The 20,019-nt window shown below is 33.0% G+C and overlaps 1 protein-coding gene across 2 annotated transcripts in view; it reads right to left on the reverse strand.

Annotated features, from left to right (window-relative positions):
* Positions 1-1,554: 1,554 nt before the first annotated feature.
* LOC130448923 (alpha-L-iduronidase) overlaps positions 1,555-20,019 on the reverse strand; it is a 56,515-nt gene continuing 38,050 nt past the window's right edge. Inside the window, exons 10-11 of one of the 2 annotated variants that reach the window (XM_056786526.1) lie at positions 18,024-18,163; positions 1,555-1,883 (exon numbers count right to left, since the gene is read on the reverse strand). In XM_056786526.1, the coding sequence (XP_056642504.1) occupies positions 1,780-1,883; positions 18,024-18,163 (244 nt within the window). In that variant the 3' untranslated portion in view covers positions 1,555-1,779. The remainder of the gene's footprint in view (positions 1,884-18,023; positions 18,164-20,019) is intronic. The other variant, XM_056786527.1, reaches the window with a different exon arrangement.

A 20,019-nucleotide genomic window follows, 5' to 3' on the forward strand; every position in this document is an offset into this window, starting at 1 on the left:
AATTACACTGTCTGACGCGTGTTTCGATAACAAAGTTATCGTCTTCAGAGACTGAAGGCACGTCAGACAGAGTAATTTTGAGTGTTGGTGTAAACAATATGTTCAGTATCATCAGAAAGTGATCATTATATAACATTCATTTTCTGATTTGAAAACCTGATAATATTGAAATGGGGCACTAGTAGACGAAGCAAAAATCGACTGTAGATATTCAGGTTTACACGTCACGAGTTAACGATGATTGGGTTCCTGAAAAAATGAAAATAAACCAAGTAGATACATTCTCGTCAAAAATTTTCATCGCAGTGTTCAATCAGTTGGTCTGGGATGGCTTTATATTCTCGGACGACCTGCTACTAATAAGTCAAGACCTAAACCGATCTACCGAACTAAAATGAGGCTAGTTTCTGCAAAATTGGAATTCATCTACAGTAATTGAAATATTACATATAAATTTTCCTCCATATAGCCCGGAGATCATGGGTATGATAATACTTATATAAATGTTTATATGATAGGATTAGAAATAAGGACATTCGAAGGAAAATAAAAATACAATAGACGAGAAAGCTATAATGAAATGGAGATAAGACGTGCACGAGGCAAAAAGTTCCACCTCATAATATGGATGTCTATATTGTTTTGTTGCATTTTGGAAATTCCTAGAAAAGAAGTTTTCTCAGAAGTTGATAGAAAGAGGTTAAGAAAAAGAAAACCAAGTAAAAATTAATTTCCTTCTTGTTCAGTATGTTAGATAAATTTGATTCGATTCAAAGTAAAAAAATCCTAAACGTACCATATATATTAATTGTAAACTCCAAAAGGCTCAATATTTAACCTCAAAAATATTTTTACGAACGCGTCTCCACCCTAGGGCGACCCTGGCTTGATCTAAAGGAATTCTCAAATTCGACTCCATTGATGTTCATTTTTTTATATAACTTTTTGAATAATTTCTAGGAAGTTCTATTTATTTATTTGTTTTGTTTCTTAATTTTCTAGAACTTTTAGAATTCTTTTGGGATATATATATATATATATATATATATATATATAAGGATTTGTAACTGTAGCGCAGTTAGTTAGTTTATAATAGGTAGTCGTAGTGAACAGATCGAAATAAAATGTAATCTATTAATTTAAATAAGTTAGTTAAATGTTAGTGATAAGTGCATTATATTATGAGTATTATAAGTGAAGTATTTGATTAATTAAGAACGTACAGTGTTCATCAATTGAATTCACAAATAAAAATCGTATAAATAAAGAAGTGAATTATTACAATTTGCAAAAAGTATCCATTTTCAAGCGGAAAATGCTTATTCCATTAAATGAATGTGACTATAGTGAGCTTTTTTAATTAAAATAGCATATTAGAAACAAATAATTCATCAATTTTAAGTAGGTGCTTTAAGTTTGAAAAGGAATTGAAGTACCTCACACTAATTTCACTCAAAATAGCGCAAACTATTTTAAAATCATGTGTTGATTATCGAAAATCCACGATTTGAGGAATGCTTTGAATAATTTTAACCCATGTATACTATATAAGAAAGGTATATAAATTTCCTACAAACATATTTTTATAACAATTTGACGACAGCTAGTTCTGAGTCATTGAAGGAATGAGGTTGTTAACAATATATTCGATTTTTTTCATTATCCTCATTCTTTTATAGCCACTAAACACCAATATTGAACCAAACGACATTTAATAAGATGCATCAACGTTGCTTTAAAATTGCACATAAACGTTGCTACCTCTATTTTATGTTCCATTTAGGGATAGGGCATAATTTCGGAGAATTTACCAACACGATCCCAATAATCCACTGCCCTTACTCTATAAGTACCGCGTGTCCCTTCGCACAATTCATTGCCACCTATAACAAATAAATAAGGTTTAATGGAAGGATATGGAAAATTGTATCAATTTACAACTGAGAAAGATGAAGAGTTTATCATAATAATAACTATGAATAATGTCAAATATAAGGTTGCAAACTAAGTACTTTCGCTTTTCACCGAGAGACTTTCTTTATTTTTTGTAGAACTTATGTTAGTGCGTGATTTTATTTGAGGATTGATTTTAAATCGAGTACAGAAACAAACGTTTTCGGCATATTGTACTTTTTTATTACTATAAAGGAAAGAAAGCTGTTGCGGCTCACAAATGTAAAGTTTATGGTGCTGATTAGCGCACGTGTCACAATTGGTATAAAAAATTCCGTTCTGGAGATTTTTCCCTCAAAGTCGAACGACGTTCTGGTCGACCTACTAAAGTTGATAATGATCAGGTTGCGAAGAGGCTACATGTATCACACACATCAATTGAAAAACACCTGAAATGTCTTGTGTTAGTTAAGAAGCTTGATATTTGGGTACCTCACCTCCACATTCGCGATATGCACCTTAAACGAAAAGAATCATCACAGGTGATGAATAATGGATCCTGTACAGTAACATCGTTCGAAAACGATAATAGAGTAAACACGATGAACCAGCATAAACCACATCGAAAGCTGGAAAACAACAAAAAAACTCATGCTGTCAGTTTGGTGTGACTACAAAGATGTTATATTTTTTGAGCTGCTTCCAAGGAACCAAACGATTAATTTTGATGTTTACTATCAACAATAAATGATAAATCTTTTTTAGAACTTCCCACAAATAATTATCAAAGAAATTTCTAACAGTGTATTTTCATTTCATTATTTTGTTCGCTCCAGTACCATTTTAGAATCGAGTATGGTTTTTGGGCGTAGTTTCTCGTTTAGTGGTCTCCTTATAGTCACTAATTTGGTCGAATTATATGTTACAGATCGATTGTATTCAAGAGATTTTTATTTTCGGAAACGATCCTGTCTAAATTTGATACTTGATAGAGGGTATTACAGCGAAATATCGCCTACTTAAAGAACATTTGCACTATGCGAATTTTTTGCTCTTCCGATGTGTATTCGATACAAATAAAGAAAATTGATTTCGAATGGGAATAATTTTATTTGAAGGTTTTCGAGGATCAAAGTGGATAAACGACGTATCCGTTCAGATGTAGGCCGCGAATGGTAAAAATTCTAGACAGAGAAAATGGAAAATCCTTCGGAAAGTTCTTAATATATGGAGTAAATCCAAATTGAATTCTTTATTTTATTGTTGGGAATTCAACCGTGTATTACAATCAATAAAAAACTTATTACAGTTGACAGTTTAAGTATATCGTTCCGTGAATGAAAATTTCCGTACTAGAAGTTGAAAAATTCATAGAATTTATGTCTGGTCTTCTCCGTAATCAAGATTTTGTGTTTTTATAATCACGAATACCAAGAAAAATTTTATTTGTAAACTTATTTCCAAAAAAAAAAACGTTTGTAGAACTTCTACTCATTCAATCCATTACCGCATATCTTTGTTTTGTAAAATATCCTACTTGAAACAACTTTGTGAGGAATGACTTTAAGAAAGTTACTTCATTAATATTCTTCCAGATGAGATAAGATTCCAAAAGGAGTTTACAAACCGCGAAATTCAATTTTACGTCTTGATAATAAATCTTTTCGAAATTATTTTATATTTCAAATTAAACTGGGAGGAAAATACATATAGGATAAAGTAATTTGTGGAAGACAACGCAGGATTATTTTATCAAAACATGTACATTTTCAAACGTACTTTACGTCTTCACGTTATCATATATTTATTTGTTCGGTATATTGGTTAGAATGGAAACTTCGTAAGTTGACACATGGATGGCACTATTAATGTTAAATTCATATATATATAAATTTTATAGCCGACTTGATGGTCTCAGCTGTAATTGCCACCCACCCAGCCTCATTCTACGTTTGTTTCGGGCGTTCTTTTTTTTCCACACAACTTTTTTATTGATTTTTTTCATTTTGTAGCCTATCACAGTCCACATTACTCTACCATTAACCACAACTCCAGCCCTGCAGAGGAGTTTTTGCTATATCAGTACCAAACCTATAAATCATCTTTTCCCTCACATGAATAATATCTTCATTACAGCTACAAAGAAAAACCAACTCTCTCTCTTCTAGTTTATGAGTTATCGCAAATTGATTAAAACAACTTTTCTTAGGCGAGATCAGCATTGAGAACGATGCACGCGGAGGACGCCCCAAAGAGGCTATTACCGACAAAAACATCGAAAAAATCCACAAAATAATTTCGGATAACCATTAAATAAAACTAATTGAGATAGGTGAGACCCTCTAGATATAATGGACGTATCGTGAATGGATAAAAAAACAACAACAAATTGAAGATTCAGTGAGCTAAGTGGATCGCACTTGATGCGTGAAAAGACGCCAAATTCGGCTAGAAAGGTTATGGAATTAACTTTTTAAGATGCGCATGTATATCGATTATCTTAAAATGAGAAAAACCAGCGACTATTTCTTAACGTAATTAAGGCGTTTGAAGAACGAAATCATGCGGAAAAACGGCCCTGTTTGAAGAAAAAGAAAGTGCTGTTTTATCAAGACAATACAATATAATGTGTCACAAATCGATGGAAATGTTGGAAAAATTGCATGTATTGGGTTTTGAATTGCTTCCTTTCTACTATCTTCTTAAGATCTCTTCTAGTCCTTACAAAGAGGATGTGTCATGAAGTTCTACATAAAAAATTATTCGGCTTATGTTGGTTGCGCGTCCATGTAGTTATTATAAAAGCGTACAATGCTATCCAGGCTTATACCCCCACAAACGGTTAATTAAAACCATTTCATCGACCTCCAAAACGTGACATTTGCCAAACTTTCTTTGCTCATGATGTCACAGTCTCTGAAAATGAAACTGCTCATCACTACGGCGTAGAAACCTCTAACAATTTTTAAGAAACCTGAGTCCACTTAACAATTAGCCTTCAGTTCAACTCCATCAAGATTTTTGCGGCGATTAATGAAACAACAGCGTGGCAGGATAACATATACATCTATCTACTTTCCACCTCAATTCGAATTCTTCTAAATAGAAGAGCAATCATGATAATAAATGGACACCCTGTTAACTTGTTCCATACTTCAGCTCCATTCATTAGTTTACATTTCATTTCAGGCAGTCAAATCAAACTTATATTAGTACATGTTTCACTTAACTTAACTTAACATCTTTCTAAAGTTCTACATAAAAAACTGTTCGACGTAATCTTCTATACCAATGCCTCCATAGCTGACTCGCCCCTCAAGCTTATACCTCCCATATACGTAGTCTCTTGAGCCAAAACCTCTAGCTAATTTCAAGAAATCAGAATTTAGTTACAATTAGTCTCAAGCTCAACTCATCCAAGATTCTTGGGACGATCTATGGAGCAACAGTGCCAAAGGATTAGATACACGTTCACATACTTTCCACCTCTTCTCTAATTTTTCTAAGTGGGAGAGAGATTATAATAATTAGGAGATTGGTCTGAAGAAACAGGTGTTTATTACTTTTCATATTTGTTTCATCCAAATTCTACAAGATGAAACAGAGAAACAGAGACCTTGCTAACTTTTTAGCATCATCATCATTAATCTTCATTCGCCAGACAACTCAACCTTGGTGTAGGTTTCACGTACCAATTCTAACTTAGCATCCTTGTAAAGAGAGTGACTCTCCACATGAAAAACTCTTCGGATTAATCTTCTGTAGTATGCCTCCATTCAGGTTTATACCTCCCACATACGCAGTCTCTTGAACTGAAGCTAACTAATTTTAAGAAACCTGAGCTTGATTGTAATTGATCTCAAATTAAACTTATCCATATCTTCCTCAACTTTTTCAAATGGGAGAGAGATTATAATATTTAGGAGATTGGTCTGGAGAAACAAAGGTTTATTACTTTTCATATTTGTTACATCCAAAGCATGTACAACTTTTAGCGCAGATTGATAACTAATCCAGATTGAAATCTAAACAAATGGTCTGTTCATTTCTCCAGCTGCGTTCTTTAGTTTACACTTGACAGTTAACTCAACCGTAGTGCATGTTCCATGTAACAATTTTTTAAATCAAATGCGTTGACGTGACTTTGACAGGTTGATCTCTATATTTCATTAAACGTTACAAAAATGGATGGAAGTGAAAATTTTACCGAAAATATAGTTGAAAATGTTCGTGTTTTCATCAGAGTCCGACCGCCGAGAGAAGAAGAAAAAACGCTAGTGAATAAAAATTCGGTAATAGCAGACAATAATACAATCACTATAAATAAACATGGAGTCGTAAAAACGTTCACGTTCTGCAAAGTCTTCAATGAGAGTAGTAGTCAATTAGAACTTTATAGACACGTATCAGTTCCTATAGTTGAGCAGGTTCTTAAAGGTTACAACGGAACGATATTTGCTTATGGACAATCCGGTACTGGAAAAACGTACACAATGATCGGTGAAATAGCCAATAACGATCGAAAAGGAATCATACCTAATATATTTTCACACATTTTCGCCCAAATAAGTTTAGCAAATAACGAATACTCCTACGCAGTTACTGTTACTTATTTGGAAATATATAACGAAGAAATAAGAGATTTGCTGTCAGAATACCCGGAAAGAAAGCTAGTATTAAGAGAAAAACCCGGATTGGGAGTTTATATCAAAGATCTTTTGGGTTTCACTGTAAATTCTCTCGAAGGAGTTACCGAAATTCTTAAAAAGGGTAACAAAAACAGAGCCACGAGTTTTACGCAGTTGAATGATACCAGTTCGAGATCCCACGCGATTTTCACGGTCTTAATTGAAACGAAGAACAATTTAACTAATAAAACCACATTTGGAAAACTCAATTTGGTCGATTTGGCTGGATCTGAAAGGGTCCACAAAAGTTTAGCGACAGGGGATCGGTTGAGAGAAGCGGGTAAAATTAATTTGTCGCTATCTGTTCTTGGGAATGTAATTTCAGGTAAGGATACACATATGGGTCTTGAGTCATATATACGAGGCTATTGAATAACGCGATTGGTTACGAAAAAAGGTTTTATTTTAAAAATTATGCTACATTCGAATGCTTCCCTTCAATATACTCCCGTCTCCTCGCCACAAACCTTTCCATACGTTTGTTCCATTAATCGAAGCAGTGCTGGAAGTCTTCTTTGGTGAGTGCCTTTAGGAGCTCTGACGTTTTTTGTTTCACCGCTTCCATCGACTCAAATCGGGTCTCTTTCAAAACAGATCTTTTTTTAACCTTTCAAGGAAATCTGAGCAGACCCCTTGATGCAAGAGTTTTTGGTCAGGAAGCAAACTTCATACAGACTTTTGTCATGTGTAATTCTTCGTGTAAAATTTTTCTAAACGTTTCTTTATCGGCGTTTACAGCCTCGGCAATCATCCGGATGCTCATTCGACGATCTGCATGCACAATTTGGTTGATTTTGGTTACTGTTTCTGCACTCTGCACTCACTAAAGCGCTTAGAAAAAAACACGTTCGTTCCAAACCGTTACTGCACAAATACTATAATAGTGACTAAAACGTGTTTGGGAACGTGCATAGACAAGATATCTAGATCCGTCTAGGGCGCCCCCTAGGCGTGCAGTCTCGTTATTTAATAGCCAAACCTCGTAATATACATACACGACATAAAATAAATCACATTTTAACAATGTTGCCATACTGTAAAAGTAGTAGACTTATAGAAAATTAGTTAGTTAGTTCTCAATTATTAATTTATGGTTATTCACAAACCGTCTAAATTACTTAATCATACTTGATACTAATAGAAAGTTTTCAATGATTTTAAGCCGTGGGATTGTGTGGGAAAGAGAAAATAATCGTGTCTGTTGGGTGTGGATGTATAAATGTGATTCAAATAATTCTAGTTCTAATTGATTGCAATAAATTTGAATCTTTAGAATGTTCAATATAAGTAAAAGGGTGTGTTGGGATATCAAATATATAAATTCATTGGTGATTCTACCGATTCAACCGAACTCCCACAATCTTAGAGCTTAAAGCCATTCAACTTTCAAAAAGTTAATAATTTAAAATCTTTTCAAAACATAATCGAAGAAGAATGGAGATGGTCATGACAGAAGAATGAGAAAAGAACAGCTGAAAAGGTAGAAAGAATTGAGAAAGAGTATCAGAGTTTGGACTCTCGATACACTAAGAATTCAGGAATCAAATCATAGAAAGTGATTGTTATATTTTCTACACACTATTAGAAGTGATGATGGTCGGCACTGGTGGGACGTAAAAAATTACGTTTTCTACGTGTAGAAAATTACGTTACGACGCGAACAATTTTCCACATTATTCGACTTTCCTACGTTGGGCGCAGGCGTAGTTCGCAAATGCGGCGATCCGGCGCAATAATAAGATAACCTACGACTACAACAAAATTGTGAATTGTTTTGACGGTGTTTGACGGTTGAAAATGATTGAAATTAATAGTGGGTATAATTAGAAATCAAGTTTTATAAGAGAGGTTTATCTTTCAAGTAATAAATAACAATTTTTTTTTCCAATATGCAGATTTTTGGTAACTAAAAGAACGCTACGTATTTTAAAAATGAGTAGCGAAATTGGTAGACCTCAGCACGAATTGTGGGATGAATTTGGTTTCACTCAAATAACAGAAGTTGATGGAAAAGAAGACAAATTTACCCATAAAGCAAAATGCTGGCAACGCAATGACTCTTTTCGTTTTATTAATATATTTGAAAGGTTATGTTTTTCTCTATTACACCCTGGAATATGGTGTACAAAAGTCACTTTTTTTAATTGAATTTTACACGTACAATAAGTGGTAAATATAAAATGCTTTGGTTTTCCCACCAGTGATGGTCGGTACATAATTGGATAGATGCTCATCCTCCATTAGATACAAATTTTAATATAGCAGTAAATTATCCAAAACTCATGAAAAAAAAATGTAAAAGGAAGATAATATGTTTTAGATGGGCGATTAGAAACAAAAAGTGATTCAAGTTGTAAAAAACATTAAAACATGAATATATTAACTGGCCATTTTCTAAGTCATCACCCAGAGGTCAGGTTATCCAGTCCCACTACAAAAAAACAATATTTAGAAAAGCGAAGCTACAATATATTGAATCCAGGATTCTAAACGTTCCAAAAAACGATAATCCCGTCTTTAGGATAGATAAAAAACTGAAAAATATTTCTACTGTGCATTTTATATTCCTTCCACTCTCTCATAGTTATCTTCAACTAAATGTATTTCTATTCATTTGGTTTATACCTTTTCCACCATTTTATATCTACTATAATTTTTAATATTTGTTCTGTTTTTTTTTCATTACAGCTCTAGTAGATGGTAAAGCAACCCATATCCCTTATAGAAATTCAAAACTGACCAGATTACTCCAAGATTCCTTGGGTGGTAATTCGCTGACAGCAATGATAGCGATGGTCAGCCCCAGAGTTCAAGATTGCGAAGAAAACATGTATACACTAATGTATGCAGACAGAGTTAAACACATTCAAAATCACGTTACCATCAACGTCGAAGCTAAGAGCGTTATTGAAAGATTCGAAACTAAAATAGCGGAGCTAAGACAGCAATTAGCAATCGTAGAAGCTAGGGAACAAAGATTAGAAAGAAGAGTGAGGAAAAGAAGTAGAACGAGCTTGAGTCAAGACGAATTAGATGAAATAGAGATAGAAAAAAATAACTTACAAAATAAAATAGATATGATTCAAAGAAAAATATTGATAGGGGGCGAGAATATAATTGAAAAAGCGCAACAGCAAATGGAGATGTTGGAAAATACAGCTAAGGAATTGCAGCATTTAGATAATTCTCATCTTTTATTGAAAGAAATACTTTACTATAAAGAGAAAGAGAAAACGCTAGTGAAGAAAGAATATTCCGATCTTCAAGAAGAAGATAAAGAATTGGATGCTAAAATAGAAGAAACCGAAAAACTTGTAAAGAAAGCTTCCGAGATTTTACTAACCAAAGAAAGTGAATACCAAAATGAAATTTGTACATTACTACACACCAATAAATCGCTAGCTAAAGAATTGTCATTAATACAATTAGTTATCAAAGAAAGTATACCGAAGGTTTATCTTGATAGTTTAATAAACGGCATAGATTGGGATGACGAATCTCAAGAATATCAAGTTAAAGCTGTTGCTTATTGCGGAAATAATTTGAGGAAACTCAGAAGTCGGAGCGACATACCAAAGATTGATTCCAGTAAAGTATATTTGCAATATTCAAAAAATAAATCAAATTCTATGAATAAAACACTATAATTAGTTAATTATTCGTAATCTGTTTGATGAGAATATGAAATTTTGAAATAAAATGTGTAAAATATCAATTTCTTTCAACATAAACTCTTAATTACCAATAAAAATCTTACATTATAGATAAAATACGAATAGTGTATGGGATGATGAAAAGTAACAGCGAAGGACGATCTTGCACAATCAATCTTGAAGGCCATATGTATGGAACAGATTCAATTTTAATGTTATTACCATGTGAAAAAAACCTGACAATGTGTTTGTTGTTAAAGTTTGTTCTTTTAACCGTAAGCGTTTCTTTACTTCCTTGGAAATAACTGCAACGTTGTTAAGTCTTGACGTCGTTTCATATTGTATTCTTTGTAAACAGATACACAATACGGTCCATATGTATGGAATAAATTCAGTTTTAGCATTAATATGTGAAAAAACCTGAAACAGGTCGATTTTCATTCTCAAATTGACAATTTACAGTATAAAAATATTATCCCCATCCAGCACCTCATCTGAATTATAAGTACCCCCTCGAAAATTTTAAATAAGAAAGGAGGTCGTGTAGCACTTGTTGGAAAGGGATTTTATTCCTTTGTTCAGCAATACAAAGTTTTTTTTTTAATTTGGTGCAAGCATAACTGAGAGAATCAATTTTTAAAATGTAAAATTTAGAAAGAAAATAATAATTTCGCATAATATTTAGAATGTATTATTTAATGTACTTGAAAATTACTTTAAATGTTCAAAATGACCACCATTCACTTCTTGACAATAACCAAGGCGATTTTTGGATTCTTATTGTAAGTTTCTTCAGTTATTTTAACTTTCAAATCAGCAATATTGCCTGGTCTACTGAAATATACTTAGATTTTGAATAATCCCATAAGAAGTAATCGAGAGGAGTCAAATCGGGGGATCTAGCCGGCTAATCGATCGTTCAACGTCTTCCAGTCCACCTATTGAGAAAAACCTGTTTAAATAAACTCTAGCTGTACGTGCAAAATGAGGTGGAGCTCCATCTTATCTCGTTTGAATGATTAAAATCAGAAAAAAGTCTTTGTAACGTAGGCTTTTCTCTGCTCCAATATCTGTTCCTTAACCGTTTCGTTTAAGTGAAACGTCGCTTCATCAAAAAAAAAACTATTTTGTTCGTGAGCTGCAAATCTGCGTTCAGTCGGTTCACATCAATTCACAGAATTCTTTCAACTTACATTCAATTCCTGAACCAACTGAACTTTGTTGGGAAAAACTCTCAAAATTGATGATTTACTTACATCATTGTCGGCAACAAGTTCTCAAGTTGTCATCTAACTTTTGTTCATCAGTAAATTCTACGTTTCTACCTGGTTTTTCAAGATTTTTTACATGTCCAGTTTCACGAAACTTTTTTTCAATTTTGCCAAACGTGCTGACCAGGGTATTTATTATTAAAAATTTCACAAACTTAATATACCTAAATGTCAGCAGCATACTAGATTCATATCAATTGTTTATTTGGTTTTTGACTAATATTGTAGAATCTTCAAAGATTTTTTCCTGATGTTTAGCAGAACAGATAAGAAAATTCCTGATTATTTCTAGGTTTTTCCCAATAAGTGGATTGGAAGACGTGGAACGATCGAATTGCCACGCCGGCTAGATCCCCTGATTTGACTCCTCTCGGGTTATTTAACATAAAAGTATATTTTAATACTCCAGACAATATTGCTGATTTAAAAGCTAGAATAATTAACAAAATAACATCTGATGTCATACAAAATGTTGTACGGGAATTCCAAAATCACCTTGGTTATTGTCAAGAAGTGAATATTGGTTATTTTGAACATTTAATTTAATCGTAAAGTACATTGACAAATACATTCTAAATATTTTGCGAAATTATTATCTTCATTCTACGTAAAGTTTTGTGATAGAGACATTATCAAAATTTACATCTTAAAAATTAATTTTCTAATTTTCCGGTTATGATTGCACCAGATTTAAAAATAAATTTACATTGCTGAACAGAGGAGTAAAATCCCTTTTCAACTAGGTTCCTTACGACCCCCTTTCTTATTTAAAATTCTCGAGGGGGTACTTATAATTCAGAGGGGCTGCTGGAAAGCGATAATATTTTCATACTGTAAATTTTCAATTAAAGAATAAAATTCGAACTATTTCAGATTTTTTTACATATTAATGCTAAAACTGAATTTATTCCATACATATGGACCGTATTGTGTATCTGTTTACAAAGAATACAATATGAAACGACTTAACAACGTTTCAAAGGAAGTCAAGAAACGCTTACGGTTAAAAGAACAAACTTCAACAACAAATACATTGTCATAATGTAAAAACATTTTACTGATTGTGATGATCATTTCGGGATGATAATTTTTTTTATATAAAATTCTTGAATTTTGTTAAGTTGTGTATAGTAGCAGATGCATTTTATCCAATGACAGATATTTCAATTCAAGAGAGACGGAATCCATGGGCCAAGTCTCCCAAAAGCGATGACTTGAGAGATTCGTATCATAGAAATATTAGAATTTCTTTTATCAGGTTAGAGATATACACAAAAAGTTGTATATTTGTTTATTTTAAATCTGTACCAATAATGTACGAAGCAAATTTTGTAGATTTAATTTCATTTTGATGAAAATAAGACCGAGTTATAAATTATTAAACACTATAATAACTATATATACAAATGAAACAAAGTGTTTGTTTGTGTACCACGACAATATGGCCGACGTCACATTACTCGAAATGGTCTCTCCCTCAAAGTGGCAAGAAAATTTAATGAATCAACAGAATTCATCAACGAATTTAAAATAGTCAGAGTGTTCTAATAAACAATTACAACATATTTGAATTAATGAGGATCCCAAAAACTGCTCAAAACCGTTTTAAAAAACTCAAATATTTTGTTCTAACGTAACCTACATGAATGAAAGTCCGGCATTAACCAACTTAATGTTTGTACGAACAAATCAAACGACTTCATTTGAAGTATTAATTAATTCTCTTCTTCTTCATAATACAACCAATGGAGACTATGGGGGCTTTGATCTATGTTCCAATATGCCTTCGTATAAACCAGACGAAACAATAATTGGATTTACAGGAGTCTTAAAAGAAAAATGACTTGTAATACTCGTACATTATATCATTCACCATATGTGGAAAATCCGTCAAATAAATGTCATAAAATTTTGTGTTGAAATAACTGATATTTTTAAGGAAACCAAAAATGTATTGAAATTGAAGTTGTTGGCGATTCTTAGAGGCTATAGCGCTTAACAATAGCACATCACTCAATAAGTCGTCAGACTAACTAAGAAAAACAAGTTTTTTGCGAAAAATCGATTTTATTCATGATTGTAATCATCTACAAGAACAATACAATCATTCAAACCCTTTTCTAACTTCTCAATGTCGTGCTTGTAGAAGGATTTGTCTTTTGCTCCAAAATAAGCTCCAATTTCAGCAATTGCTCATCATTTGAGTTGAATTTCTTACCGGCGAGCATTTTTTTGAGATCAGCAAATAGCCAGTAGTCACTGGGGGTCAGTAATTCGTTCAATTTAACCATCGTTGCTATAGACTTATGAATAAGTGCATTATCTTGGTTTTTCTTCAACATACGAAGCCGTTTTTCCTTAATTTTTGCATTTAAACGATCCAACAGCTCTATGTAGTTTTCAATATTGATTGTCAGTCCCTTTTGGAGATAGACAATGAACAATAATCCATGTGCAAGCCAATATATTGAAGCCTTCCTATGTGCCTTTAGACGTATCGGACAGTGCAATCCACTTAGATGATGATCGTTTCGATTACGAAGTGAAATGATAGATTCATGTTTCAACCATTGTCACGTATCAACCCAAAAAATCGGATTTATTATGTGTAAACATGGCCAAACACTACTTTGAATTATCAGCACGTTGTTGTTTCTGATCTGTAAACGGGACACCCACTGTAAAAATTTTTTCAGGGTCAAATATTCATCCATAATTGTAAACACACTGTCTTCTGATATCTTCACGGCCTAATCTATCTCACGCAAGTTCAATTTTCGATTAGATACAACCAATTTGTGGACTTTTTTGATATTTTCCACCTCAATTAGACGACCAGAACGTTCACCATCATCGGTGTCTGTACGACCACGTTTAAATTCAGCAAACCAATGACAAATTGTTTATTGGATGAAGCAGAGTCCAGATAACACTTTTGAAACAATTCCTGAGCTTATACAGTGTGTCAGTCACACGATTTATTGAGTTATACTGAAAAATTTGTAAAAAAGCATTCCCATCTTGATGATTATGCATCGAAGCCATCAAACAATCATTTAGCATGATATTTAGAAGAGATCAACCCTTCTGGTGACCCTTACTATTGGCTTTGATCGATAAAAAACCGATAGCCAAAATAAGTTACTTGGCTTACGCTAGAAACAAAAAATAATTAGAATCAAAAGTAATTCTAAAACAGGCGTTTCAGCGAAGAAGAATGACTAATCATTTAAACGAAACTTATTCGTTTCTTTTCAAGGAAGTGTATTGATAATTATCCTCAACATTAAGTCTTCATTTCTACGGATGTGGCATGTAATTTGAACCCATATTTTTTTCCCTTACCTAAGAATAAAACCTTAAAAACAATTGTTTTCTTTTATGTTTTTTTTTTCTCTATTCCAATTTTTCTTATAATGTCATCATTTCTAACTTTATTTATGGCTGATATTCTCCGCAAGAACGACATAATAATGGCTAAAGGAGAAAGAAGAGAATATCTCACAGTTCCAAAGCCATAATAGAACTGACACGTAACATTTCATCATTTTGCACACTAAAAGCGAGATTGCGGTTACGTAATATACGATACGGTAGTTTATTAGATCCTACAAATCATTTATCTTTGTTTTCTAAGGATTTCGTGTTTCTATACTGTATCTTACTCATCGCCGACCCGATTACTATCATAATAATAGTCTATTTTAGTAAATTTCTGTTAAACCCTGTAGGAAATAGCTGTATTATAATAAATTTGTGTACATCACAGTTGACTAGCATCGACACGTTTCTCGAATCAACTCATCCCATCATCAAAACACGACTATACCGACAACAAGCTTCATACAGAGTAACGCACAAGACTCTACACTGGTAAAACATATTTAAATTCAGTTTCTGTTCTATGTTTATTTCATTAAAACACAGAAATGAAACAACATTTTCCTCTACATTGCACTGTTCACAAATATAACTACTACTACCATAACTACAAAAATTCTATATCAGCAAAATGAACATATTTTTGAAAAAATTTTTGACAAAATTAGAGAAGAAGCCATCAGAAACATTGAGAAAACTGTACGGCAAGAAATGTCGTATGTATGAATACACAAAGCGGTTTATAGAAGATCGGGAGTCGGTGAAAGACGACGAGATACTTTTTGCACCGAGTACAGAGACATAGAAGGAAATTTTGAGCATTTACAAGTGTGTTCAATTGGGTTATAGAATTGTGCAGGAGCGGACAGGGCTCTGCCACATTCCAACGATCCCACTTACTGCGTACAACCCAGATTTACCACCCAGATAACACATTTCTAGTTATTCTCTATATTGAAAAGGAAATGGTCTGAATCGATTGAGATCATTCACCAGTAGACGTCGAGGAATTTGAAGAATCAACTTCGGTAGATTCACAACTATTTCTCGGCTCTCTTTGTTGAGTTTGATATTTATTTACGCTTTCTAATCATCAATCTTCCTCTATCTACAATATCAAACTTGAAAACTTTCCACGCACTATCATCAATCAGCATGAATCTTTCCACGTGTCTTTTTCTACTCATGATGTCCGTACTTTGAGAACTTCTATACCTAAACTTCTAATTCATCTCTTGGTTCTTTTTCCTTTTGTCCAGACAATTCCCCATCTATGAATTTCTTCATTTTCTCTTCATTATTTTGATCATTGATTCGATTGGATCTTCTCCACTAGATGTAGAATTGTCTGGACAAAAAAAAGATCCAAGAGATTGATTAGAAGATTACGTATAAAAGTTCTCAAAGAACGGATTAAAATAATAGAGAAAGACATGTGGAAATATTGATAATGTTGATGATTCTTCCAGGAAGCTCATCAGATTGGTGATGTAGAATCAGAAAGAGTGAAGATTGGAAGGCGTAAATAAATAGCAACGAACAACTGTGAGAAACAAGAATTAGTTGCAAGGAAAATGGCTAAAAAATTCAATTGAAATGTAGTGGAACATTAGAATTTGGTTAAAAGCGTCGATTTAGTGCATTGTAAACAGTCATCCTTTGATAGTAATTACTCTGGAGTAGCACATACTTCCTCCACTGGTCCTTCCATTTCCTTCCAATTAAGAGGATATCCAGAGTTCTGCTGAATTAGGATTGGATTAGACAGAGAGCTTGGAAGCGTTGCAATCTGTCTACTGCAAGGTTCCTAAGCTTTAAAGATAACAGAACACTTACCAAGATGGATTTAATCATTAGATGGCCTAAAAATTCAATCGAAATGTAGTGGTATATCAGAATTTGACTATAAACGTTGAATTCACAGAAATTGTTAATTTTAAACAGTCATTCTTCTATAATACTTAATCTAGAGCACCACACATTTATTCCACCGCTCCTTCCATACATAAACTTATAATCCACCTCTTGGTAAATGTTCTGTTATCTTCAAAGCTCAAGAACCCTGCAGTAGACACTTTGCAACGCTTCCAAGCTCTCTGTACAATCCAATCCTGACTTCAACAGAATTTTGGATATCCTCTAATTTGAAAGGAAGTTGGTCTGAATAGATTGAGATCATTTAACAGTAGACCACGACGGTAGACTTGCTATACGAAGTGGTAGGAGCAGTGGAATGAGTGTTCAACTCTTATTGACAAAATCTGATGTTCCACTACATTTCAATTGAATTTTTTAGCCTTTTTTCTTGCAACTAATCCTCGATTCTAACAGTTGTTCGCTGCTTTTCATTTACCCTTTCTAATCTTCACTTTCTGTCTTTACTTCTTCAATCTCATGAGCTTTACATGAAAAATAATCAATCATTATCATATATTTTCACATACGTAATCGTCTTTTTCATATCCTTAGTCTTTTTATTGTCAAGGCAATTCCACATCTACTAATTTATTTATTCTCTCTTTCTTCCTTTTTCTTCAGAAGAGCTCTGGCTATTCTCTTAATTTAAAAGGGAATCGCGAAAAAAAAACGAAGATAAAAGACCAGGTATATCGTATGGAAGAAATGCGAAATATTAAGAGAAAATCTAAAAGATAAAATAGAAAAAAAATTAACCGAAATAAGAGAAGAATAAAGGACACAGCCAGTATCGAACTCGATAGAATATTGAGCTGATGTGGACATATCCAAAAAAAAAAATTAAAGATTCATATGAAGCAAAAATAGATAAAAAAAAGAGGGAGACCAAGACAAACGAGGGACACATCATTAAGGAAATTATAATGGATAAAAACGAATCCTGGAAAAAGGAAAAACGGTAAGCAAAAAATAGAAAAAGGTCGTATATAAGAATTAAATTTATACCCAACACATCACGATATAAAGTTATATGATTAATTGTATAATTCATATAAAATTATGAGAGTCGACCCTGTCTTTTAACAACAACACTCCATTACAACAAACCCTCTTCAAAATTGTCACAGGAAACTGCTACCGAGACGTTTTCGTATAACTAATGTATTTTGTCCTAATTCTCATACAAGTCCATTTATTTGAGATGTTTGTGCGATATTTACCTTTGCCTACTTGATGAAACGACATGAAAATGGTGTCGAGAGGATTGATCCGCTCGAAACGTCGATGTCGAGAGCTATTGCTGCTTTTCCTATTGCTACATTTACTAGGTTTCAATTCCACTTCGAATTTCTGTAAGCATCTGAAAATGGAAATTGGAGTTCAAAATATCGATCACTTAAACATAATAATATGTAAATTGTGTTGTAGAATCTTTGTTAAAATAGTGAACAATTGTCGGTCATCCGGTACAATATTCAAAAACCTTTTATAATATCTAGATTCAAATTGAACATAGTGGTAATTAATTTAATGCAAGGTTCCCACTCTCCCCTATAACATTTCTAAAATTTTCTCATAGTGGTAAGCCTGTGTTTCTTGTGTTCACTCGTTTGATAATTTTTTGAGATATGACCGACCACTCGATACAAGTCGTAGATGTTATAAATCACAAACAAAAACGAAAAATAACTAACAGAAAACTGATAAAAGTTGACGATGCAACCAAAGATAGATTTGAGTGATCCAAAACGGCCCTTATCGCTATTACTTATTTATTACTATGAACTCTAGCTTCATTAAATTTATCATCACTATAAATTGTTTGCACTTTAACCTTATTGAGGTATCACTGCAGCTTGGAAGAGTGGACTAGTGGTCTGACCGAAACACTGACGTAAATTTTACAGCCATGATGATCTTCTTCTGCCAGGACTCCTATTTCCTTCTATCTTTCTCTGGATGATGAGATGCAATATACTATTCGTGTCAGGATTGCGTATTACATATGCGAAGTAAGGAAATTTTCTGGTCTTAATAGATATTAAAATCTTTCTCCTTTCTAATTTGCACCATAACGTCGTCATTACGCACTCTATCCTGCCAGCTGCCTCGGAGCATCCGCCTATATGTCCTCATTTCAAAAGCTTCCGTCAGTGTCCTTTTTTCCCCCCTATAAAAAAAATTGAAAACACGTAACATCTTAATATCCTGACGCGAAACTGTAAACTTATAGTGACTACACAAGATGTTTTATTTCTGTTGAGGCATCTCTTTTGTCATTAATAGTTGTTCCCAAATAATTAATCTTTTCCGTTCATAATGGTTCATCAACAACAATAAGGTCATTATCATTTACTGTATTTTTGCTGATGATCATGTACTCAATCTTTTTGGTATTAAGATTTATCTCATACTTCTGACATTTCTCAATCATTTGATCTAATAACGTTTGTAAACCTTCCATCGAGTCAGCTACGAGGATAGTCATCAGTGTACCGGAAGTTGTTTACCTAACCTAACCCCATTTATTTTTATACCTTCTTCAACATCTTCGCCGAACGCCTACTATGGACTCTAACCTCATTAAGTTTATCATCACTATAAATTGTTTGTATTTTATATTCATAGATTGTCAACTTTAACTTCATTAAGGTGTCATCTTCAAATAATTTTCATATAATTATTAATATAACTGAAATCAATCATAAATATATTTAACTACTTTTATAATTATTATTATTATATAAGATAAGGATTAATATACAAAGAAGCCTGTAAAACTAATACTTCATTTGATTTGATATTCATCTAAGTTGGAATTTCTGGAATCGTTGGCGATATTCCGTTTAAACCGTTTACCTTCAGTGTCTGAAGATGATAACTTGGTTATCGAAACGCGCGTCAGTGTAATTGTGAGTGTTGGTGTAGTGGTTGTGTAAACAGTGTATTCAGTTTGATATTCATCTAGTACGCCAGTCAGTTTAGTGCAACCAATTGTAACTTTAAATTATTATTAAATCCTCAGTTTGCTCAATAAATTGTTTTTAAAAAACAAGTTTGTGAATTGAGTTATTCAATTATAGCATTCGACGATTGGTGTTTGATTTTTATAAATCTTATTCAGTACCAACATTGACCATTAATCAGAAAAAACTGCGTACGTACGTTTTAATATAGTTTGATATCGAACATTCAGAACTTGATAACAGAGTGGTT

This window comes from Diorhabda sublineata, chromosome 9, assembly GCF_026230105.1.
Source record: "Diorhabda sublineata isolate icDioSubl1.1 chromosome 9, icDioSubl1.1, whole genome shotgun sequence".
In the NCBI taxonomy this organism is placed as follows: Eukaryota; Metazoa; Arthropoda; class Insecta; order Coleoptera; family Chrysomelidae; genus Diorhabda; species Diorhabda sublineata.